The sequence below is a fragment of the Trachypithecus francoisi genome, unplaced genomic scaffold (genome assembly GCF_009764315.1).
Source record: "Trachypithecus francoisi isolate TF-2019V2 unplaced genomic scaffold, Tfra_2.0 Lachesis_group17, whole genome shotgun sequence".
NCBI classification, from domain to species: Eukaryota; Metazoa; Chordata; class Mammalia; order Primates; family Cercopithecidae; genus Trachypithecus; species Trachypithecus francoisi.
The window spans coordinates 63,436,352-63,461,901 of record NW_022681462.1 but is presented as its reverse complement, the minus strand read 5'-3'; the positions used below and the strand labels follow the sequence as shown (position 1 = coordinate 63,461,901).

Below are 25,550 nucleotides of genomic sequence, written 5' to 3'. Positions count from 1 at the left end.
TCTCCCGAGTAGCTGGGACTACAGGCACCCACCACCACGCCCGGCTAATTTTTTGTATTTTTAATGGAGACGGGGTTTCCCCGTGCATGCCAGGATGGTCTTGATCTCCTGAACTAGTGATCTACCCGCCTTGGTCTCCCAAAGTGCTGGGATTACAGGTGTGAGCCACCGCACCTGGCAAAGAAAAGAATTTTCAACCCAGAATTTCATATCCAGCCAAACTAAGTTTCATAAGTGAAGGAGAAATAAAATCCTTTACAAACAAGCAAATGCTGAGAGATTTTGTCACCACCAGGCCTGCCTTACAAGAGATCCTGAAGGAAGCACTAAACATGGGAAGGAACAACCGGTACCAGCCACTGCAAAAACATGCCAGAATGTAAAGACCATTGATGCTAGGAAGAAACTGCATCAACTAACGAGCAAAATAACCAGCTAACATCATAATGACAGGATCAAATTTACACATAACAATATTAACCTTAAATGTAAATGGGCCAAATGCTCCAATTAAAAGACACAAACTGGCAAATTGGATAAAGAGTCAAGACCCATCAATCTGCTGTATTCAGGAGATGCATTTCACATGCAGAGACACACATAGGCTCAAAATAAAGGGATGGAGGAAGATCTACCAAGCAAATGGAAAACAAAAAAAGGCAGGGGTTGCAATCCTAGTCTCTGATAAAACAGACTTTAAACCAACAAAGATCAAAAGAGACAAAGAAGGCCATTACATAATGGCAAAGGGATCAATTCAACAAGAAGAGCTAACTATTCTAAATATATATGCACCCAATACAGGAGCACCCAGATTCATAAAGCAAGTCCTTAGAGACTTACAAAGAGACTTAGACTCCCACACAATAATAATGGGAGACTTTAACACCCCACTGTCAACATTACACAGATCAACGAGACAGAAAGTTAACAAGGATATCCAGGAATTGATCTCAGCTCTGCACCAAGCAGACCTGATAGACATCTACAGAACTCTCCACCCCAAATCAACAAAATATACATTCTTCTCAGCACCACATCGCACTTATTCCAAAATTGACCACATAATTCGCAGTAAACCACTCCTCAGCAAAGGTAAAAGAACAGAAATTATAACAAACTGTCTCTCAAAGTGCAATCAAACTAGAACTCAGGATTAAGAAACTCACTCAAAACCGCTCAACTACATGGAAACTGAACAACCTGCTCCTGAATGACTACTGGGTACATAATGAAATGAAGGCAGAAATAAAGATGTTCTTTGAAATCAATGAGAACAAAGATACAACATACCAGAATCTCTGGGACACATTTAAAGCAGTGTGTAGAGGGAAATTTATAGCACTTAATGTCCACAAGAGAAAGCAGGAAAGATCTAAAATTGACATCCTAACATCACAATTAAAAGAACTCGAGTAGCAAGAGCAAACACATTCAAAAGCCAGCAGAAGGCAAGAAATAACTAAGATCAGAGCAGAACTGAAGTCAGAGACACAAAAAAAAACCCTTCAAAAACATCAATGAATCCAAGAGCTAGTTTTTTGAAAAGATCAACAAAATTGATAGACCGCTAGCAAAACTAATAAAGAAGAAAAGAGAGAAGAATCAAATAGACGCAATAAAAAATGATAAAGGGGATATCACCACCGACCCCACAGAAATACAAACTACCATCAGAGAATACTATAAACACCTCTATGTAAATAAACTAGAAAACCTAGAAGAAATGGATAAATTCCTGGACACATACACCCTCCCAAGACTAAACCACGAAGAAGTTGAATCCCTGAATAGACCAATAACAGGCTCTGAAATTGAGGCAATAATAATAGCCTACCAACCAAAAAAAGTCCAGGACCAGATGGATTCACAGCCAAATTCTACCAGAGGTACAAAGAGGAGCTGGTACCATTCCTTCTGAAACTATTCCAATCAATAGAAAAAGAGGGAATCCTCCCTAACTCATTTTATGAGGCCAACATCATCGTGATACCAAAGCCTGGCAGAGACACAACAAAAAAAGAGAATTTTAGACCAATATCCCTGATGAACATCGATGCAAAAATCCTCAATAAAATACTGGCAAACTGAATCCAGCAGCACATCAAAAAGCTTATCCACCATGATCAAGTGGGCTTCATCCCTGGGATGCAAGGCTAGTTCAACATACGCAAATCAATAAACGTAATCCACCGTATAAACAGAACCAAAGACAAAAACCACGATTATCTCAATAGACGCAGAAAAGGCCTTTGACAAAATTCAACAGCCCTTCATGTTAAAAACTCTCAATAAATTCGGTTTTGATAGAACGTATCTCAAAATACTAAGAGCTACTTATGACAAACCCACAGCCAATATCATACTGAATGGGCAAAAACTGGAAGCATTCATCTGAAAACTGGCACAAGACAGGGATGCCGGCCGGGCGCGGTGGCTCAAGCCTATAATCCTAGCACTTTGGGAGGCCGAGACGGGCGGATCACGAGGTCAGGAGATCGAGACCATCCTGGCTAACACGCTGAAACTCTGTCTCTACTAAAAAAATACAACAAAAACTAGCCGGGTGAGGTGGCAGGCGCCTGTAGTCCCAACTACTCGGGAGGCTGAGGCAGGTGAATGGCCTAAACCCGGGAGGTGGAGCTTGCAGTGAGCTGAGATCCGGCCACTGCACTCCAGCCTGGGCGACAGAGCGAGACTCCTTCTCGAAAAAAAAAAAAAAAAAAAAAAGGGCATGCCCTTTCTCACCACTCCTATTCAACATAGTGTTGGAAGTTCTGGCCAGGGCAATCAGGCAGGAGAAAGAAATAAAGGATATTCAATTAGGAAAAGAGGAAGTCAAATTGTCCCTGTTTGCAGATGACATGATTGTATATTTAGAAAACTCCATCGTCTCAGCCCAAAATCTCCTTAAGCTGATAAGCAACTTCAGCAATGTCTCAGGATACAAAATCAGTGTGCAAAAATCACAAGCATTCTTATACACCAATAACAGACAGAGAGCCAAATCATGAGTGAACTCCCATTCACAATTGTTTCAAATAGAATAAAATACCTAGGAATCCAACTTACAAGGGATGTCAAGGACCTCTTCAAGGAGAACTACAAACCACTGCTCAGTGAAATAAAAGAGGACACAAACAAACGGAAGAACATTCCATGCTCATGGATAAGAAGAATTCATATACTGAAAATGGCCATACTGCCCAAGGTAATTTATAGATTCAACGCCATCCCCATTAAGCTACCAATGACTTTCTTCACAGAATTGGAAAAAACTACTTTGAAGTTCATATCGAACCAAAAAAGAGCCCACATTGCCAAGACAATCCTAAGCCAAAAGAACAAAGCTAGAGGCATCATGCTACCTGACTTCAAACTACACTATAAGGCTACAGTACCCAAAACAGCATGGTACTGGTACTAAAACAGAGATATAGACCAATGGAACAGAACAGAGCCCTCAGAAATAATACCACACATCTACAACCATCTGATCTTTGACAAACCTGACAAAAACAAGAAATGGGGAAAGGATTCCCTATTTAATAAATGGTGCTGGGAAAACTGGCTATCCATAATGTAGAAAGCTGAAACTGGATCCCTTCCTTACACCTTATACAAAAATTAATTCAAGATGGATTAGAGATTTAAATGTTAGACCTAAAACCATAAAAACCCTAGAAGAAAACCTAGGCAATACCATTCAGGACATAGGCATGGGCAAGGATTTCATGTCTAAAACACCAAAAGCAATGGCAACAAAAGCCAAAATTGACAAATGGGATCTAATTAAACTAAAGAGCTTCTGCACAGCAAAAGAAACTGCCATCAGAGTGAACAGGCAACCTACATAATGGGAGAAAATTTTTGCAATCTACTCATCTGACAAAGGGCTAATATCCAGAATCTCCAAATAACTCAAATTTACAAGAAAAAACCAACCCCATCAGAAAGTGGGCAAAGGATATGAATAGACACTTCTCAAAAGAAGACATTTATGCAGTCAACAGACACATGAAAAAATGCTCATCATCACTGGCCATCAGAGAAATGCAAATCAAAACCACAATGAGATACCATCTCACACCAGTTAGAATTGCGATCATTAAAAATCAGGAAACAACAGGTGCCGGAAAGGATGTGGAGAAAGAGGAACACTTTTACACTGTTGGTGGGAGTGTAAACTAGTACAACCATTGTGGAAGACAGTGTGGCGATTCCTCAAGGATCTAGAACTAGAAACACCATTTGACCTAGCCATCCCGTTACTTGGTATATACCTAAAGGATTATAAATCATGCTGCTATAAAGACACATGCACACATATGTTTACTGCAGCACTATTCACAATAGCAAAGACTTGGAACCAACCCAAATGTCCATCAATGACAGACTGGATTAATGTGGCACATATACACCATGGAATACTATGCAGCCATAAAAAAGGATGAGTTCATGACCTTTGTAGGGACAGGGATGCAATTGGAAACCATCATTCTCAGCAAACTATCGTAAGAACAGAAAACTAAACACCACATGTTCACTCATAGGTGGGAAATGAACAATGAGAACACTTGGACACAGTAAGGGGAACATCACACACCAGGGCCTATTGTGGGGTGGGGGGAGGGGGAAGGGATAGCATTAGGAGATATACCTAATGTAAATGATGAGTTAATGGGTGCAGCTCACCAACATGGCACATGTACACATATGTAACAAACCTGCACGTTGTGCACATGTACCCTAGAACTTAAAGTATAAAAAAAAAAAAAAAAAATCAAAAGAAAATAGGCATTCAAGAAGAAAACCCAATAGGATCAATAAACATAAGAAAAGATGCTCACTGGCCAGGAGTGGCAGCTCACGCCTGTAATCCCAGTACTTATGGAAGCTGAGGCAGGAGGACTGCTTGAGCCCAGGAGCTTGAAACCAACCTGGGCAACACAGCAAGACTCTGTCTCTATTTAAAAAAAAAAGTTTTGGATTTTAGAGCATTTTGGATTTTGGATTAGGGATGCTCTACTTGTACTACAAGATATTAAAAAAGAAAGGTACTGTGAATTAGGCTACCTTACATCTACTTCTGACTCTACTAGTTTTCTTACTTTAGACTCTGTGGCTTTAGTTTCTTCATTTGTTTAGAAGGAATTCACATACTTCCTGATTTTAAAACTTATTACAGGCTGGGCGCAGTGGTTCATGCCTGTAATCCCAGCACTTTGGCAGGCCAAGTCGGGCAGATTACCCTGAGGTCAGGAGTTTGAGACCAGCCTGGTCAACATGGTGAAACCCTACGTCTACTAAAAATAGAAAAAATTAGCTGGGCATGGTGGTAGGCAGCTGTAATCCCAACTACTCGGGGGACCTTGGCAGGAGAATTGCTTGAATCTGGGAGGCAGAGGTTGCAGTGACCTGAGAAGGCACCACTGCACTCCAACCTGGGCGACAGAGCGAGACTCCGTCTCAAAAATAAATAAATAAATAAATAAACTTATTACAAAGCTATAGTAATTAAATGTGTAATACTGGCATAAGGACATATAGAAAAATGAGGTAAAAGTTCGAGTCCAGAAATAAACCATCGAATTTATGGTCAGTTGATTTTCAGAAAGGATACCAAGACAATTCAATGGAAAAAGAACAGTCTTTTCAACAAATGTTGCTCAGACAATGGATATCCACAAGCAAAATAATAAAGTTGTACCCCAATCCCTTACACCATAAACAAAATGAACTCAAAATGGGTCATAGGGCTGGGCATGGTGGCTCACGCATGTAATCCCAGCACTCTGGGAGGCTGAGGCAGGAGGATTACCTGAGCTTAGGAGTTTGAGACCAGCCCACAAAACAAAGTGAGACCCTGTCTCCACACACACACACACACACAAATCAAAACATTAGCTGGGCATGGTTGTAGTCTCAGTTGCTTGGGAGGTAAGGCAGTAAGACAGCATGAGCCCAGGAGGTTGAGGCTGCAGTGAGCCATGTTTGTGCCTCTGCACTCCAGCCTGAGCAACAGAGTGAGGCCCTGCCTTAAAAAAAAAAAAAAAAAGTATCAAAGGCCTAAAGAAAGAGCTCCGATGGGATGATTTCTGGGATATGTTTTCTAGCAATAAAATTTATGATTATATGAAAAAAATGCATTAACTATTAATTCATTCTATAAACACGTATTGCTTATCTACGACGTGGCAGTCATTATGCTATGTGCTGGCAAGATGTGTATTATAAAATTCTTGTCTTTAAGGACCTCCCAAAATAATGGGGAGACAGAAAAAGTTTAAAATGATGTAGTAATAGCAGAGAGGTAAATACAGTGATATGAATCCTATGGCTTCAACTTCTATCTATATGTAACAACTCTCCCCAAATTCTGGACTCATATATCCAACTGCTACTGAAATCTCCACTTTACTAGTGAGTTACATTTATCCTTTCCACTTCTTCATCTTTTTTTTTTTTTGAGATGGAGTCTCGCTCCCATTGCACCAGGCTGGAGTGCAGCGGCACCATCTTGGATCACTGCAATCTCTACCTCCCGGGTTCAAGTGATTCTCCTTCCTCAGCCTCCCGAGTAGCTGGGATTACAGGCATGTGCCACCAGGCCCGGCTAAATTTTTTTGTATTTTCAGTAGCAATGGGGTTCCACCATGTTGGTCAGGCCGGTCTCGAACTCCTGACCTCAGGTGATCTACCCGCCTCAGCCTCCCAAAGTGCTAGGATTATAGGCATGAGACACCACGCCCGGCCTTCTTTATCCTTAAGATCTGCATATCAGTAAGGTTACATACATGACTGTGAAATAAGTCCATCTGAAACATAAAGATAAACCAGATGTGTTTTAGAATTTTGAGATTTTTGGAATGTTAACTGGGTACCTGATCTCAGTTTACAGGGGAACAACACTCTGTAATCAAATGCAGTAACATTTTAGAGCTAAACATCTACTAATTGGGACAAAGATCATAATAGCTTTGTGTTAGTTTAGGTCAGGTTTTGCCCATTCTCAATATCCTCCAATCAGTTAAAAAAGAATCATTTGTTTTCTAAGAGGCTTTTGGATTTTAGAATCCAAAGAGATGAGGAATTATCACTCAAGTTCTTCTAGTCTTCCATTAAGATGTCTCAAATAAAATGTAATCAGGGCCAGGTGCGCTGGCTCACGCCTGTAATCCCAGCACTTCGAGAGGCCGAGGTAAGCGCATCGCTTGAGGCTGGGGTTCTAGACCAGCCTAGCCAACATGGCGAAACCCTATCTCTACTAAAAATATAAAAAAATTAGCTGGGTGTGGTGGCACATGCCTATAATCCCAGCTACTCAGGAGGCTAAGGCACGAGAATCACTTGAGCCTGGGAGGTGGAGGTTGCAGTGAGCTGAGGCTGTGCCAGTGCACTACAGACTGGGTGACAGAGTGAGACACTGTCTCCAAAACAAAAAAACAATCACCCTGTAAAGACTCTCATCTTCACTCATCTGAGTTACCGACAAGGCTTCCTACTTCCAATTTATTCTCTATTCTGTCAGAGTGATTCTTCTAAAATGCAAATCTGATTGTGCCTACATTTTTCTTTTTTCTTTTTTTTTGAGACGGAGTCTCGCTCTGTCACCCAGGCTGGAGTGCAGTGGCCAGATCTCAGCTCACTGCAAGCTCCGCCTCCTGGGTTTACGCCATTCTCCTGCCTCAGCTTCCCCAGTAGCTGGGACTACAGGCGCCCGCTACCTTGCCTGGCTAGTTTTTTGTATTTTTTAGTAGAGACGGGGTTTCACCGTGTTAGTCAGGATGGTCTCGATCTCCTGACCTCGTGATCCACCCGTCTCGGCCTCCCAAAGTGCTGGGATTACAGGCTTGAGTCACTGCACCCGGCCATTTTTCAATAACATTCTATTGTTTAAAAGGATCCAGCTCAAACTTTTTGCAAGATATACAAAACTACCTATACATGATCCCACCCAGTTTTCCTTTTTTGGCTCATCTTTGACCATTTTGTTTTGTTTTCTTGAGACAGAGTCTCACTCTGTCGCCCAGGATGAAGTGCAGTGGTGCAATCTTGGCTCACTGCAACCACTGCCTCCTAGGTTCAAGTGATTCTCCTTCCTCAGCCTCTCCTGCCTCAGCCTCCCGTGTAGCTGGAGTTACAGGTGCAGATCACCAAGCCTGGCTAATTTTTGTATTTTTAGAAGATACAAGATCTGAATATCAGTAAGGTTACATACATGACTGTGAACTAAGTCCATGGTTTCACTAAGATGGTTTCACCGTGTTGGCCAAGCTGGTCAGGAATTTCTGACCTCAAATGATCCACCTGCCTCGGCCTCCCAAAGTGCTGGGATTATAGGTATGAGCCACCGCATCTGGCCATCTTTGACCATTTTGGCTCTTCTAATTGTGGTGATGTCCTCCTCAATTCTGAGCTTTTACACATGCTGCTCCCTCTGCCTAATTCCTTCTCTTACTTTAGATCTTGATTAAATGTTACCTCCTAAGAAGGGCAATTCTGACCATAGTAACCAAAGTAACTTCTCAGCGGGTAACATTTAATCAAGACCTAAAATACGAGAAGGAACTAATCAAGTAGTGGTGAAGAGGATTAAGGAATAGTACACAAAGGTCCTAAGATGGATGGGAAAGAGTCATGTTCTTCAATTTGGGAGATGACCATTGAGGCTTACCCAAAGTAAATGGGGGCAGATTGGCATGAAATGAGAGAGGGGCGAGATTGTGCATGACCTTAGGAGACATGATTAGAAGACTGGATTTTAAGTTTCTGTAATACAAGTTTCCGTAATAAGTTTTGGAAAAGTTTTAATTTGGGAAGTGACATGATTTAATTTATATTTTAAGATCATTTTTCTGATGATATGGAAAATGGGTTGGAAAGGAACAAGAGGGAAAGCCAAGAGCCTGGTTAGGAGTCTTTACCAATGGTCCAAGTAAAAGATAACTAGAGTGATGATGGTAGAGATGGAGAAATTTGGACAGGTTCAATATATATTTTGGTTAATACGTGTTTCCGAAAATATGTTAAACATGATGACATGATGGTATACATAATTTGGGGTGTATAAACATTTTATTAGGTTATAACTAGACCATCAAATTAGTGATTTACTGAATATGAATTGTTTGGATGAGACAAATTGATTAAAGTAAGTAACAGACTTGGTGGTATGGAGACATGGCAAAGATCACAAAGCTAGTTAGGGATACACTGTTCACGGACATGATGGCAGGATAAGGAAATGAGAATAAAAAAATATTTTCCAGTGTTCTAGCTTGAACAAATGAGTAAATAGCAATGAAATAAAGAAGAGCTGAATCGGGGCTGGAGAAGTGAAGTTCAATCGTAGACAGTTTGTTTGAGAAGTCAGTGAAACATCCACCTGGAGATTGTTAGGAAAGCAGCAAAATACTGTGTAGCTCAGAGGGGATTCTGGGATGATGACAGTAGTTGCTATGTTCCTTCAATCCACGGCCATGGATAAGATTATTCAGGAAGAAATTAAAGAGAGAAAAAGGACCAGGACCAAGTGCTGAGAAACCTCCAAATTTAGAGGTCAAATGGAGGAAAAGTTTGAAAAGCAGACTGAGGAGAATAAGCTTCTAAGGTAAGAGAAAAGTCAGAAAAAGGTGGAGTCATAAAGCCCAAGGAAAAGAGTTTTCCAAGGAGGAAATGGTCAAATATGTCCAATCGGCTGAGAGAGCTTATTCAAGAGGATGAAAGAAAAACAACCACTGGGTTAAAATATGTAACACCTTGTGGTGACACCGACAAAGGTTTTAAGGAAGGAGTGGAAGCCAGACCCAAGCAGGTTAAAGAATAAATGGAATGTGAAGAAGTAACTAATAATGAAGTTGTACCTGTAAGGTAGTCCCACTCTATGAATTATTATGAAAAATTAATAAGACTACCATTTATTTCTTTCTGGCATTCCTGAGTTTTCTTTTAAATTTTTTCTTTCCTCCTTCTTTCCTGACAACGTTTTGAACTTACTAGTTATAACCAGTGGTTCTTACAAGTCACAGATCATAGTTAAGAAGCCAGCTGTCAACCAATCTATTTAAGAGCTTTTTAACCTGAGGAAACTGATTTAAGAAAAAAACAAGATTATATATATATATATATGAGACTATTGCAGAAGCTGCTAATCTGTATTGTAGAAATAGGCAAATGACATGTTTGACCAAAGGATTTAGTCTTCTCTCTTTAATTATTCAATTTCTTTTTCGTATCTTGTTCAAATTATCACTATTAAAGATTTTGGGAATTATTTTCGTAGGCAGAGCAGAGCAGGATGATGTGGAAGATAAAGAAATGTGATATCTGGATGGATGCTAGTCTTTGAATATCACCAGCTGGCTTGTAAGTATAATGGAGTTAAGTTCATCTTGCCATCTGGCTAATGTAAAATGGAAAGCTCAGGTACTTGCCAATAAGAACTGTAGAACTGAATGAAGTCAATAAGGTTTAGATTAGCAACACTTGATCATCAAACATTTCCAGTTTCTAAACACAGGTCCACTGTCAGTCAAGCTGTGAGTTCCAGAATTACTAACTTCAAAAAAACAGATCTGGGGCCGGGCATGGTGGCTCATGCCTGTAATCCCAGCACTTTGGGAGGCCAAGGTGGGTGGATCACCTGAAGTCAGGAGTTCGAGACCAGCCTGACCAACATGGTGAAACCCCATCTCTACTAAAAAATACAAAAAAAAATTAGCCGGGCATGGTGGTGGACGCCTGTAATCCCAGCTACTTGGAAGCTGAGGCAGGAGAATTGCTTGAATCCAGGAGGCGGAGGTTGCAGTGAGCTGAGATCACGCCATTGCACTCCAGCCTGGGTGACAAAGCAAGACTCCGTCTCAAACAAACAAAAAACAGATCTGTAGGCCTCAACCATAGAGATTTTCATTACGCAGATGTGGGGTGAGATCCAGGAATCCCCATTTCTAAAAAAGCTCCCCAGGATTTCTGATATACAGTTAGACTGCAGCAGTTGATACTGAAGAGTCCCCAAACTCACAGGCAATAATTTGTTGCTAAGGTAATAAGACAGAGGTATAGAATCATGAAATTTTAGCACCTGGAAGACTTTCCAGAGAATGACAAGTTTTGTTTTTTTTTTTTTGAGACAGGGTATATCCCTCTGTCACCCAGGCTGAAGTGCAGTGGCACAATCTTACTGTGCCTCAACCTCACTGCAGACTCAACCTCCAAGGCTCAATCAATCTTCCCACCTCAGCCTTCCAAGTAGCTGGGATTACAGGCGTGAGCCACCATACCCAGCTAATTTTTAGTCTTTTTGGTAGAGATGGGGTTTTGCCATGTTGCCAAGGCTGGTCTCAAGTTCCTGAGCTCGGACAATCTGCTCACCTTGGCCTCCCAGTGTTCTGGTATTACTGGTGTGAGCCACTATGCCTGATCAGAACTCCCTATTTTTTTCAGTCAGGAAGATTAAGAGTCCTGATTAAGCCGGGCGCGGTGGCTCAAGCCTGTAATCCCAGCACTTTGGGAGGCCGAGATGGGCAGATCACGAGGTCAGGAGATCGAGACCATCCTGGCTAACACGATGAAACCCTGTCTCTACAAAAAAAAAATACAAAAAAACTAGCCAGGCGATGTGGCGGGCGCCTGTAGTCCCAGTTACTTGGGAGGCTGAGGCAGGAGAATGGTGTAAACCCGGGAGCCGGAGCTTGCAGTGAGCCGAGATAGCGCCACTGCACTCCAGCCTGGGCGAGAGAGCGAGACACCGTCTCAAAAAAAAAAAAAAAAGAGTCCTGATTAGTTCACAGTCACACCAATTGTGGCTAGATCTTTTGCCTTCTAGCATTCCCATTACACATGCTACTTTCTGTTCCTTAACTTATATTAGGTAATAGCTCTTTAAACAGATATATTTTAATTTACATAAAAGCATTAACTACTTTTTCTACTTTACTGCACCCTATAAAAGTGGACAGAGTTGGAACTCAGTGAATGCTTGCTGAAAGAAGGAAATGTGCATTCTTGTCTACAGGTGTTTTCACAGCTGTGGGGACATTTATAAAGCTTCCCCAGGTCTTAGTCATCAAAAAAGATGAAGATCATGGCTTTTATATTACATCATTTCTCATAGAGGGAATGGCTGATACATGACATGCGAAAGCAGGATTACTGTCTCAGGTAAAGGAACTACTAAAAGAACTATGAATACTTGGAGTCACTGAGTCAGGTTAAAGTTTCCAGGTAGTGGGAATCTATAAAAGAGAACTGAAAAGTTGCTTCAGGGACAAATGGAGGGAAAATCTAGTCAACCTTCTGTTTAGAGCGTGAGCTAACATCACAGCTGTTACTCTGATGGTAATTCCTGCCTACTATTTATAAACTAAGAGTTAAGACAAAGTACAACATGACAAAATGTTCTAAACACAAATCAAAATAAAATAACCTAAAGGTCCAAAATTTAGTTCAATAGGTGAAATTAAAAATTTTCTTTCTAAAGTAGGAAAGATGTACAAAAACCACAAAAATGAAATAAAAGGAAGATATAAAGAATTTCTAAATGAGTGAATAAGAAAATGCTAAAATAAGGCAAGACACTATGAAAAGGAAAAGAATTTCAAAGACTAAAACATAAAGAGTAAAAGTCTAGGAAGACTAGGGGGCTAACATATAAAAAGTTAAAAGCAAAAGAGACACACGCACAACACCCAAATAGGTATCAGCTAAGATAAGGGCAAAAATTGAACAAAAACTAGAAAAACTGAGTAAAATTAGATTAAAAAGATAGTTTCTAAAATGAGAAGAATCTGCCCAAGTGTCCATCAATAGAAGAATGGATAAACAAAATGTGGTTTATACATACAAAGGAATATTATTCAACTATAAAAAGAAATGAAGTTATGATACATGCATACAACACAGATGAACTTTGAAACCATTATGCTAAGCCACTGAATTGCATACTTTAAAATGGATCAAGTGGAAAAACTTTGTTATACATATATTTTATCCAAAGAAAGGAGGAAGCCAAAACAGACTAAAAGAAGAATCAGTATGCGACAAAACAAGAAATTAAAATAAAAAATATATTAAAATCATAAATATGTGAAATTATTGCAAGACCACCCCCCCCAAATATCATTAAGGAACCTAAGCAACATAAGAAGTAAAAAGCAGGAGAGGGATGTCAAGGCAGCAGCAGCACAATTAGATAATTTAATCTCAAGTAAGTAGGATGACCATATAATTTACCATTCTAACCAGGACATATTTGAGAGGAAAGGGGACACTATTAATAATTACATAGGGACAACAGGTGTAGGCTGGAGCTGTCCCAGGCATAAATGGATATGTGGTCACTCTCTATATAAAGGGCAATCGGGTCCTCAAGGTTGAGTTCACGCCCACAGCTTGGGGTCTGGCAGAAGGACAATACTCCGACAGTGTCTTCCTGAAGGACTCAAGTGGTCAAAAACGCAAGACTGTTTTTCATTTTTTTTTACAGAGAAATAAAACACAATTCATGGCCTTTACTGAAGTGTACTGATTCGTGATTCATAAAACAAGGAGCATATCATGAGATTTTGTTAAGAGCTATAATTTAGTGTTCTTGAAATTTTAGAAGGCTGAATTATACTTTGAAATGCACTGGCAGGCATACTAAGGAAGTCCTGAGGTGAATCATTTTATATAAACCTACATTTTTATATATTACATTAGAGCCCTATAAATATGTGTATACACTTTTTTGAGACAGAGTCTCCCTGTCACCTAGGCTGGAGTGCTGTGGTGTGATCTCAGCTCACCGCAACCGCTGCCTCCCGGGTTCAAGAGATTCTCCTGCCTCAGCCTCCCAACAAGCTGGGATTACAGGTGGGTGCCATGATGCCTGACTAATTTTTGTATTTTTAGTAGAGACAGGGTTTTACCATGTTGGCCAGGTTGGTCTCAAACTCCTGAATTCGGGTGATCTGCCTGCCTTGATGGATATACTCGTTTATCCTCACATTTGACTAGAGACAACTAAGACTTGAAAATTTGAAAAATCAAGTTAGAATTACTGAGAAAATTAGTAGCTCTGATGTTCTACCCATTCTTTAAAATTAATCTTAATGACCTACAAATAGGTTAACTTAAACAGTCCATACCTTACATGAGAAGCTCCGACTTGGGATGTTTCTTGCTAACTCTGATATCTTGGGTTTATTCTGAAGACACTTGGTTAGGTGATATTTTTTCAATTTTATTCTATTGTAATAATGATCAGCGAAGTTACAGTGATTCAAATGCTGTTTCTGCATGCATTTTCCAAGGTGAGGAATACTATACTTCAAAGCTTGGAGAAATAATTTGGTCTTCTGCTGCATGATACCAAAGTCCCTGGTTTATGCTCCTTTTGGGGCTGCCAGCACACGAATGATTTTATAGGTATGATTACAGAGTAGTGGGTTCTCAGAGTATCTAAGATCAGCAGTTCTCATTGCTCCTTTTCAGGGCCATGCCCCGCTTAGGTTATGAGTAACTTCAGACAGCTGATAACTTAGGCTAACTAAATCTAAAAACGTGTGTAAGTTAAAGTTTCATTCAAATCATACTTCTTGGCAGATGTGATTAAATGTCTCATTTGTAAAATTAATCCTATCAGGATAAAACTATGCAGCACTGATTCTGGCACACATAGGGGCAAACTAAAACAAAAAACAAAACAAGAAACAAAATAAAAATTTGCAAATAAGTACACGGACTTCATGGGATATCTCAGGAACTCAGGGCTATAAAAGGTAAAAAGCCTTTGGTCTTACATAATTATGAACATATCTTTGGTATGTATGTGGAAGATAAACTGGAAAAGCCTAATTATTTAATAAAGGTGGGGGAGGGAAGATTAATTATTGTTAAGTGTTAACTAAGTGCCAGGTGCTTTTATCTTCTTTGTCTAATTTAAATTTTATATGGACTTGATAAAGTAGATACTACAATGCACATTTTACAAGTTGCCAAACTGTGGCTGTGGGAGGTTCTAAGCAACTGTTCCAGGTCACTTGGACAGTAAGCTATATAGCAAAAAATCCAATTTGTTTTGGTTCCAAATATTGGAAAACTCAACTATGGATTTTAACGTTAAAAAGGTATTTAGTGCTTTAATTAAAAACAACAAAAAAACCCCTGCAAGATGCACAAATAAAATGTGAGGCCATCCTGGTTTGTCAGGAGGTAGCTTTTATTAACCTTCAGAGCTAATAAGTAGTTAAGAGTCAGAGAGACCTGGGTTGAGGTCTTAGCTCCAACACTTAACTGTGTCTCTGGGCCTCAGTTTCCTCATCTGCAAAAATAAAATGACACCATTTACTTTCTAGGGTGGTTGTTGTAAAAACAAAATGAGACAGTTTAATGTTAAGACCATACAGTGCCTGGCACGTAGTGACCACTCAATAAATGGCAGTTGCTATGATTTACGTCAGGAATAATCTAGGTCTGTTGCACACAGCTGAACGTCATTACGGAAGTCTTCCACAAAATGCCCCCGGTATCAAAGGTAGAAGGCTGCGTCAAATTTACCATAGATCAGATGCGCTACGACGCCCCCGCCCCCCTTAATCCCTTTCCATGTCGCAGCAAAATAATGGGCGATTGGGGGTAGAGAAGCAACACTAGTTTACTAGCCGACACTAGTTTAAAAAAAGGGGGAAAAAAGACCCGAATAACAAGGGCCTGCAAAGGTCCTACACCACCACGTCCCCACAGCCTTTATCCATCCTTCATCCTCAAGGAGAAGACAGTATGCAAGGCTAGGATGGGGGTGGGGTAGATAAACGGGTGTTCTCGGGAGAACCTATTCGTTTTCCCCATGCAACTCTCCACCCCAGGGATGAGGTGATCTGAATGCAACAGGGAGAGGGACCAGGTGACACGCACGCAGTGCTGGGCCATGAGTCAAAAAGCGAGGACCTGGGGACTGAGGGGTGGGTGGCTGGGTGTGGGGAGGAAGGGTTCGAGAAGGGAAGAGACCAGCACACTCCCCATACATACGCAAATTGAGAGAATCAGTCCGGCTCTGGACAGAAACCAGTGAAGGCAGGCCGGAGAACCTGAAGCTCTCAGAGAGGAGCAGGTGTCACCGCAGGCACGTCCAGCCGAAGTCTGCGTTCCGCAGCCCACAGAACGACAACCTACCCAGAGCCGCCTAGAGCTGGTTTGCAGCACGCCGAGCTACGTAACCTCAATCTACCACGAGGAACAGGCAGATTTCGCCATCTTTGTTGTGGTCAAGGATTCTTCTTGGGTTCCTGGGTTCTTTAGTCTCAAAATATATAAGACTCTTCGTTATTTGCTAGTCTTCTGAGCTCGAGATGAAGCAGAGAAGACTAAAACAATGAGGGACAGCGTTCCAGTAGCCCTGCCACATTTCTCTAACCCTCTCTGGTCCGCCCTCACTCAAGATGGCTACCAGCAAAATGGTGCAATGACGTGACAGCGCGGCCCTGGTTGCCAAGGAGATGCGAGTACCGGAAATGCGGAATTCGGGGAGGGCGCGCATGCCTGGGTCGTTGGGCTGGGGGCGGGGCGGGAGGGGGGTGGCGGGCGTCACAGGTCCTGACAGGGAAGAAGTTGGCAGGTCCTGGCAGGAGACGAGCTGCGGTGGCGGCACCTCCGGGTATGGAAGGCTCCAGTGAGATGGAGTCGCGAGTCGCGGACGCTGGGGCTGGTGAGACTGCGCGAGCAGCGGGCGGCGGTCCGGCAGTTGGCTGCACCACTCGGGGGCCCGTAGTCTCGGCGCCCCTGGGAGCCGCCCGGTGGAAGCTCCTGCGGCAGGTAGGGGAGAACCTGCTCGCCTCACCTTTGCCTCTGGTCACTCCCCTCTCACGTACCGGGGGAGCGACGGTTCGCAGCTCTTTCCTCTTGGCAGCTCTGGGAGTCCCTTCTCAGTTTGCCGGGAGCCACCTGCGAAGCTCCCCCTCGCTTCACCTAAGTGTCCCATCCAAGAGGAGGAATAGGTGGGGTTGGATGAGGAGGAAGACAGCCAAGGCTGAGCTCCTGGGAAACTCAGATCGAAGTAGAGGAACCCCTTCTATACATTTTTGTGCGTCTGGGAGACTTTTCCCCTTCCCGCCAGTCTCTGGTGCGCCCGCTGCTCCCCACTGCTCTTTTCCTGCTTCTGTTTTGCCTCCTTCCCCAGGTTTCTTCTAGCTTAACTCCCAGCCTGGTTCTAGTTACCGATGTTCTTCTGCACCCTCTGGCCCCGTCTTTTGCCCAGCGTGGTTGACTGTGCCAGGACTGAGATGCGGCACGCGTTCCCTCATCATCTTCCGTAAAGCGGAGCGTGCAAGGAGTAGGAAGAGCTGACCTCCTCTCCCACCGAGGTCTCAAAGTTCAATGATTATCTTGTAGTTTGAAGTGATCAGCGAGATTCTCCCTGTCCAAAGTGGTTTAGTCAAAGTGTGTTCGTTTGTTGAATGATGGTATCTTCTGGTACTTCCAAGTTTCTGCTGTTATTTAGAACTTCACTCGTGCAAGCTTGACGGAAGTTCTGATTTATGATCACTCACATTCTTCCCTCACTTCTTGAAGTTAAGTCTGGTTATTGTTTTTACATACCAGTGTTACGCCTCTGCCTGAAGTTTTCTGCCTAAAGCTTTACTCAGGAGGACATTTTTCCATTTCTGACAGTTGTGTTTGGAAGAGTTTCCCAGCTATTGTCACTTGAGATTGTGCTTTTAGTATTTTGAGGGTCACTTTGTTTGCAGTTACCTTGAGTCACCTTTTCATACAGTAGTCTTTTAGTGCTTTTGGAGTTATGAGTTAAGTAGATCATCAGAGTTAATTAAAATTTATTTGCTGATGCATTGACAGTCTTTCCAGACCAGTAATGATCTGGTTTTGCTATTGTTACAAATGGTATTACAGGATAAGAAAATGCATGTCCTCACAGATCATCACAGGAAGTACCTATAATAAAGTAAACATATGATTTTTTTTTTTTTTTAAATAGTGACCACTGAAATGAGATCTTGGACTCAACCCTCCTCCTCGCAGCCCCCCATCCCGCTTTTTTTTTGAGATGGAGTTTCCCTCTTGTTGCGCAGGCTGGAGTGCAATGGCTGCGATCTCCGCTCACCGCAACCTTCGCCTCCCGGGTTCAAATGATTCTCCTTCTTCAGCTGGGATTACAGGCATCCCAGCAGCTAGGATTACAGGCATGCACCACCACACCTGGCTCATTTTTTTTTTTTTTTTTTTTAAGTAGAGACAGGGTTTCTCCATGTTGGTCAGGCTGGTCTCGAACTTCCGACCTCAGGTGATCCACCCACCTCCGCTTCCCAAAGTGCTGGGATTACAGGCGTGAGCCACCGTGCCCGGCCCCCTCCCGTTTTTTTGTTTTTTGTTTTTTTGTTTTTTTTTTTTTTGAGACGGAGTCTCGCTCTGTCGCCCAGGCTGGAGTGCAGTGGCCGGATCTCAGCTCACTGCAAGCTCCGCCTCCCGGGTTCACGCCATTCTCCTGCCTCAGCCTCCGAGTAGCTGGGACTACAGGCGCCCGCCACCTCGCCCGGCTAGTTTTTTTTTGTATTTTTTAGTAGAGACGGGGTTTCACAGTGTTAGCCAGGATGGTCTCGATCTCCTGACCTCATGATCCGCCCGCCTCGGCCTCCCAAAGTGCTGGGATTACAGGCTTGAGCCACCGCGCCCGGCCGTTTTTTGTTTTTTTGATACAGAGTCTTACTATGTCGTCCAGGCGGGAGTGCAGTGGTACAATGTTGACTCACTGCAGCCTCTGCCTCCCTGGTTCAAGCAATTCTCCCTTACTCAGCCTCCCGAGTAGCTGGGATTACAGGCGCTCGCCATCACACCCGGCTAATTTTTGTATTTTTAGTAGAGACGGAGTTTCACCATTTTGGCCAGGCTGGTCTCAAACTCTTGACTTCAGGTAATTCACCTGCCTTGCCTCCCAAAGAGCTGGGATTACAGGCCTGAGCCACTGTGCCTGCCGCGCTCACCGCCCCCCCACTTCTTTTTTTTTTTTTTTTTTTAAATGAGCTAGGGTCTTACTTGTTGCCCAGGCAGGTAACTCCTGGACTCAAGCAATCCTCCCACCTCAGCCTCCTGAGTAGTTGGGATTACAGGGGTGTGCCATGATGCCTGGCTTTCAGTGATTCTTAGTATAGTAAAAGCTACAGCATTTACGTTCATTATAAATTGTGGTCTAAATGAGAACAGTGACAAGTTTCAGCTGTGGCTGTTACATGAACTCCCTACACGTTCTGACATTGAAACTTATGGTATATACATCTGCCTGCTTAGAGTCTTTTTATCTTCTCTACTTGGTGAATGATTGTTCATTCTTCACACTTCCATTTCAAACTATTCTGTGAAACCACCCCTACTGCCTCTGGGCTAAGTTAAACCCTCAGCCCACTCTACCAGTGAGCCCCTTATATTATTTTATGATCATGTGATCAGTATCTCTCTTTCTTACTAGAACGGGCATTCTCCCTGGGAAAAGGTGATGTTTTATTAGTTTATATCCTCTGCATCTAGCACAGGACCTGGTTAATTGGTTTTTAGTAGATGTTGTTAAGTGTCTGTGGAAAGCCTGAGAGTAAGGTCAGTCTTTAAATGGCGCATAGCACCTAGTCCTTAGTGTATTTTATCAGTAAGGTATTGCTCAGTAAGAACCACAACATCACAGTGGCATACAACAGTTAATATTTATTTTGTTGGTGCATGTGGGGACCACCTGGGAGCTGACTGACATAGGCTGTAGTCACCTGGGTATCTCTATGATGCACATGTGGTCCATATGTCTCTAATCTTTGGACTAGTGGGCTAAAGTCCTCATGGTGATAGTAAAGGTATAAGAGCAAGCCCAACCACAGAAACACATTTTAAACCCCTGCTCACATCATGTGTTTACTTCCAATTGGCCAAAGTAAGATATTTGGCAAAGGCCAAAGTCAAGGGTCAGGGAAATACAACTCCTTCCTTGGAGGTGAAAAAGAGGAAGTGAATTTTTTTCTATTATAATTTAATCGATCACATATATTAAACATTTACAAGCTTTTAGTAAATGTATTTCAAATGAATGAACCATTCCTACTTATATGCATCTAGTACTGGAAAACTATAAGAGATCTAAGCAGTGCTAGAGATACGTGACTCCTTTTCTCTCTCGTGGGACATCTGCAGAACATCTGTTCTATTCGCTTGTTTTTTCTTTTACAATTCTGTCTTTCCATTAGCCTATAGAGCTCAAGTGCTGTCTCATGGCCTTTTACTTTATGTTAACTGTTTAGTATTTTCTGTGTTTTGTAATGAACAAAACAAAGGTTTTGAGAGAAAACCTGGTTGACCTAGTGCATCATTTGGTTCCAGGTTACATGATAAATTGCCAACATTTGAGTCAAGCGAGTACTTAAATTAGATGAGGTCTGGAAGTTTATTAATCAATATCAGTAGAGGTTATGGATATTGTTCTATTTTCCTCTTTGCTGAGTCTCATTACATGTTGACAAAGATGGCCACTGGCAACTCCAGGCTTTCATATCCATCCAGCTAGTAATCCAGAAGAAATAACTCTTTTCCCCAACATCCAAATCATTTCCTCCAAAGGACTCTGATAGGCCAAGGTTGGACCAATTGCTGTGTCCAGAATGGGGCACTTTGGCTAACCTGGGTCATCAGCCCACCCTGTGGCAGGTAAGGTAACAACCTCACTAGAATTACATAGAGTAAGGGAGGGGCAGTTCCTAAAAGGAGGTGACGTAGGGCAGATGGAAGAGTAGCAATGACTGTTAAACATGTATTTATTTACAAACCACCTACCGAATGAAAAATCTTGCCTAGAGGTGTGACTACCTGGCTGAAGAATCTGATTATGGAATATTTCACAGTACAATTTATATCAAAGCAGGATGCTTTTACCTGGATTGGCCAATTGAAAAAGTTGGTTAAGAGGTGAATTGTAATAACAATACGTATTCCAAGTGAAGTTATTTTCTGAGTATCAAATCTTTCTAGATATTTATAATTCTTCAAATGTTTATAGTTGGCTTCCAACACCTAAATTGATAGTAAACTTTTAAGCAACTTACCTTTATCTTTCTAAAACATTCAACTTGGCTTTTAGGGTAGCGACAACTCCCTTTTAGCTCTATGTTATTAGTTTTGTAATATTTAATTAATGACAAGTTAAATATTTAATTGATGACAAATTTAATTTGTTATTTAATGACAATTTAAATATTTAATTGATGACAAATTTAATTTGTTATTTTGAAGAACAAGTAGAATAAAAAGGTTTGTGAAAAAGCACAGTTAACTTGGCAAACATACAACTTGACACTGGCATCAGATGCATCTAAATCTTGATCCAGTCCTAGGTCTACCACTTGCTGTGTGCTCTTCACTGATTTATATCAAGTATTTAGATTGTTATGGAATGTATTTTTGTTTCACCTTTATTCTTGACTTTGTTTTATATCCTTACTTTTGCTTTCTTTTTTTCTTTCTCATCCACTTTTCACAAATGGTATCTTGTTGTATTGTTCATCTCTTTAAGCCATCTTAAATCCTTTTGGTAATAGGTGTGATGTAAGTCTTCTGTAAGTTGTCAGAATTTGGACAACTTTTTACTTTTCTAACCTCAGTTTTCTCTTCACCTAATGGGAGCAATAACACATACTTTGGAGGGTTGTTTTGAGTATTTGACATAATATTTGTAAAATGCTTAGCTTGGAATCTGCCACGTCATAGACTCACTATAAATAGTAGCTATTATTATTATTATTATTATTATTATTTGAGACAGAGTCTCACTTCATCACCCAGGCTGAAGTGCAGTGGTGTGATCCCAGCTCACTGCAACTTCCATGTCCTGGGTTCAAACGATTCTTGTGCCTTAGTCTTCCGAGTAGCTGGGACTACAGGTGCACACCACCACGCCTGGCTAATTTTTGTATTTTTTTTTAGCAGGGATGGGGTTTTGCCATGTTGCCCAGGCTGGTCTTGAACTCCTGAGCTTAAGCATTCTGCCCACCTCAGCCTCCCAAAGTGCTGGGATTACAGGTGTGACCACCATGCCTGGCCTGTTGCTGTGTCTTAAAAATGGGAAACAATATAGCTTCTGCATATAAAGGATAAGGTTTTCTGGTTTTTACTTGCATCCCTTAGCATAGATTCATATATATATAGGGATTCAGAGTTCTGTTTGCTGTCCTCCTAACTGGAGGGTAACTGGAATTGGCCGTTTTTATTGGGGGGATCCCAAATGTCAGTATCTACAGTTCTTTTTTTTCTCGTTCCAGTATCCCAGAAAGGAAACCATGTTAAGCATCCCTAATCCAAAAATTCAAGATCTTAAATGCTCCAATATCTGAAACTTTTTGAGAGCCAACATGTTGCCACGAATGGAAAATTCCATGCTTGACTTCATGTGACGAGTTGCAATTAAAATACAATCAAAACTTTGTTTTGTGCATAAAATTATTTTAAAAATTATATAAAATTGCCTTCAGGCCATGTGTATAAGTATATATGAAAAATAAATGAATTTCATGTTTAGACTTGGGTCCCATCCCAAGCCTTCTCTTTATGTTTTGCAAATATTCCCAAATCCAAACAAATCCAAAATCTGAACAAATTCAAAATCCAAAACACTTCTGGTTCCATTTTGAATAAGGGGTACTCATTCTATATTGCAATCTCCTCTCTGGCAGATATGACTCGCTGCCTATTATCTAGAAGCTAAGTAAAGGAAAGGGATATTGATCAGAATGAAGAGCCTGTTATACTACTTTAAGCTGTACTTGATGTTTAAGATCAGAACTGTCACTCATCTTCTCTAGAAATGGACCTATGAAAGTTCCATTGTGGGGAAGTGTAGTTGCCTGGTGTTGATGATGTAATCAGGGCATCTAGCTACTCTTCTAAAAGTTTTTCAACCAGTACTTTTGTGTTTAGCCTTACTCCTCTATCCAACTGCTACATCTGCTCTTCATAAGTGTTTCCGTATAGTTATGATCAGTTTAGTTAGTTCTGAAGTAAACAAACATTTCAGGTTAATAAATGGGTTTTCGACTTCCATTGTGTTCAGTTTTATACATTGTTTACCTAATGGGTTTAGGGACCTTAGGACTTGATGTCTTTTTTTTTTTCTTCTGATACTTAATCTTTTGACATGAACTTACTTGGCATAGCATTGATATTTGACTAAATGGCTTATTGACTTACTTAGCAGATTGAGAAAATGCCTTGACTAATTCCTTCACCCCAGATAATTTCATTTGAATATTATTTAATTATATAACATGGGTATTTGAAGGAGGTCTTCTAAAAGTTGTAGATGATAAGGTTATAATCTACCTTTAGGTTAACTTGATGGGAGATTTGAGTATCCTCTCAGTTCATAAAACTACAAATATTATTGATGGCCTTAAAATAACTGTATCTTCTTTTTAAAGAAACATCAAAAGTAATTTGACTTGATCTCCTATTGTAATTACTTTTACCTAACATGGATTATATAAATGTCTTACTTGTTCTAAATATGTTGCCTGTTACTTTCATTGAATATTAGCTTGTTGTCATATTGTAGATCACGTAGATCATGCAGATCATACTAAACTATGAAAGCCCCTTTCAGTATTATACATGTGGTAACTTAAATTATTTTTTACATTAGTGGTTTATGGTGCCATTACCTTGACATCAGAGTACCTTGGTGCCATTACCTTGACATCAGAGTAATTTAGACTATAAAAAGGTATTTACTGTTTGGAGTTTAATTGGGCAAGATTGAAGACAATTCATAATATCTACATTTTATATTTTTAAAAATTTAATATTTTGTTTTTTCCTAAGAGTAAACTCTGTTGAGTGGTTTGTTTTTCTTCCTGTTGCCCATAGTTGACAGACAATAATAAGACCCTGTATTATTATTATTATTATTTTTAAACAGAATCTTGCTCTGTTGCCCAGGCTGGAGTGCAGTAGTGCAATCTGGCTCAAACAATTCTCATGCCTCCTGTGCCTTCTGCCTCCCAGGCTCAAACAATTGTCGTGCCTCAGCCTCCCAAGAACCTGGGATTACAGGTGCATGCCATGCACTGCCTAATTTTTGCATTTTTAGTAGAGATGGGGTTTCACCATGTTGGCCAGGCTGGTATTGAGCTCCTGGCCTCCAGCGATCTACCCATCTTTGCCTCTGAAAGTGCTGGGATTACAAGCATGAGCCACCATGCCTGGCTAGGACCCTGCTTTTGATTAAGGCTTTTAAACAATTAAAAACAAATAAAACCTTCAAAGAGAGGCTACCTTTTCTGATCCTCCATTTAAAAAACTAACCTTCTGGCCGGGCGTGGTGGCTCAAGCCTGTAGTCCCAGCACTTTGGGAGGCCGAGAAGGGCGGATCACGAGGTCAGGAGATCGAGACCATCCTGGCTAACACGGTGAAACCCCGTCTCTACTAAAAATATAAAAAACTAGCCGGGCAAGGTGGCGGGCGCCTGTAGTCCCAGCTACTCGGGAGGCTGAGGCAGGAGAATGGCGTGAACCCGGGAGGCGGAGCTTGCAGTGAGCTGAGATCCGGCCACTGCACTCCAGCCTGGGCGATAGAGCGAGACTCCGTCTAAAAAAAAAACAAAAAAAACTAACCTTCTAAAACTTCTACATTGTATATAAAATTTAAACATATTTTTGCTATGAGATATATTCATACTGATATATTTTCTTGATTGTTTTGATCTCAGTTTGCCCTTCTACACATAAGAATTATGCATTGTTGGAATAAGGGTTCCTTTTTAGAAAATAGAAACCACTCTAGCTACTTTAAGCAGAAGGGGGTTTAGCATAGTGAATTAAGTGCTTACAAAATCATTGGAGAAACAGTCTAAGAATGAATCCCAGAACAGCAGAGTCCCAGCACAGTATAAAGCTGAAATTGGCCAGCCGAGAGAAATACTGCCTCTACCACAATGAAGAACCTGAAGCTGTCTCCAGGATTACATCACTTTAGCTGTGATCTTTGATGAACAGGAAGCTGCTGTGCCATGACTATAGATTCTAGAAGCATACCTTGCTTCTAGATCTGTACCAGGAGAGGTGATGCCACTTGTGCTTCCTCTCACTCTCCATTAAATTAGAGTCAACACTGGGACCTCTGTTAAAGCTGCTTCAGAAAAACCAAGTATCTCTACAACTATTCTAACCAGCACAAGTTGGTGAATTATAGTTAACACCATCTTTCCTTCTTTCAAATCTCATGTTAGTGTTAGTGCATCTGAGTAGTTAAACCAAAATCACACCTGAAACTCTGGCTGCTAAGGATTCCGGGAAATACAGTTTCTAACTTTCCAGCTCTATAAAATAGAAAGGTATCTTGGAAGCTGGAATGGATAGGTGATGCCAGTTTATCATATTCTCTACAAGCAGAGGTATGAAGAGTATAGGGTCTGTAGTCAGGCAGCTTGTATTTTAACTTTGGGTTTGCCTCTTGTGAACTCTCTGATGTTGGGCGAATTACTTAACTGACCTGTGTTCTAGTTTTTTCTCTCACGTAATGGGTATCTATCCCA

General features: G+C 41.2%; 2 protein-coding genes across 11 annotated transcripts in view; one reads left to right on the top strand and one right to left on the bottom strand.

The window, feature by feature from the left end:
* The window catches only part of PREPL (prolyl endopeptidase like), a 54,256-nt gene extending 37,758 nt beyond the window's left edge, over positions 1 to 16,498 (bottom strand). The window contains exons 1-2 of one of the 7 annotated variants that reach the window (XM_033175823.1): positions 16,015 to 16,436; positions 14,133 to 14,672 (exon numbers count right to left, since the gene is read on the bottom strand). In XM_033175823.1, the coding sequence (XP_033031714.1) occupies positions 14,133 to 14,351 (219 nt within the window). In that variant the 5' untranslated portion in view covers positions 14,352 to 14,672; positions 16,015 to 16,436. Of the gene's footprint in view, positions 1 to 14,132; positions 14,673 to 16,014 lie in introns of all 7 variants that reach the window. The other 6 variants (XM_033175821.1, XM_033175822.1, XM_033175825.1 and 3 more) reach the window with 6 other exon arrangements.
* Positions 16,499 to 16,514: 16 nt separating this feature from the next.
* Positions 16,515 to 25,550, top strand: part of LOC117062375 (calmodulin-lysine N-methyltransferase-like) — a 224,159-nt gene continuing 215,123 nt past the window's right edge. For all 4 annotated transcript variants that reach the window (XR_004428337.1, XM_033175838.1, XM_033175837.1 and 1 more), the window contains exon 1: positions 16,515 to 16,797. Coding sequence is in view for 3 of the 4 variants with exons in the window: in XM_033175838.1 (XP_033031729.1) it covers positions 16,642 to 16,797 (156 nt within the window). In the remaining variant the exon portion in view is untranslated. The remainder of the gene's footprint in view (positions 16,798 to 25,550) is intronic.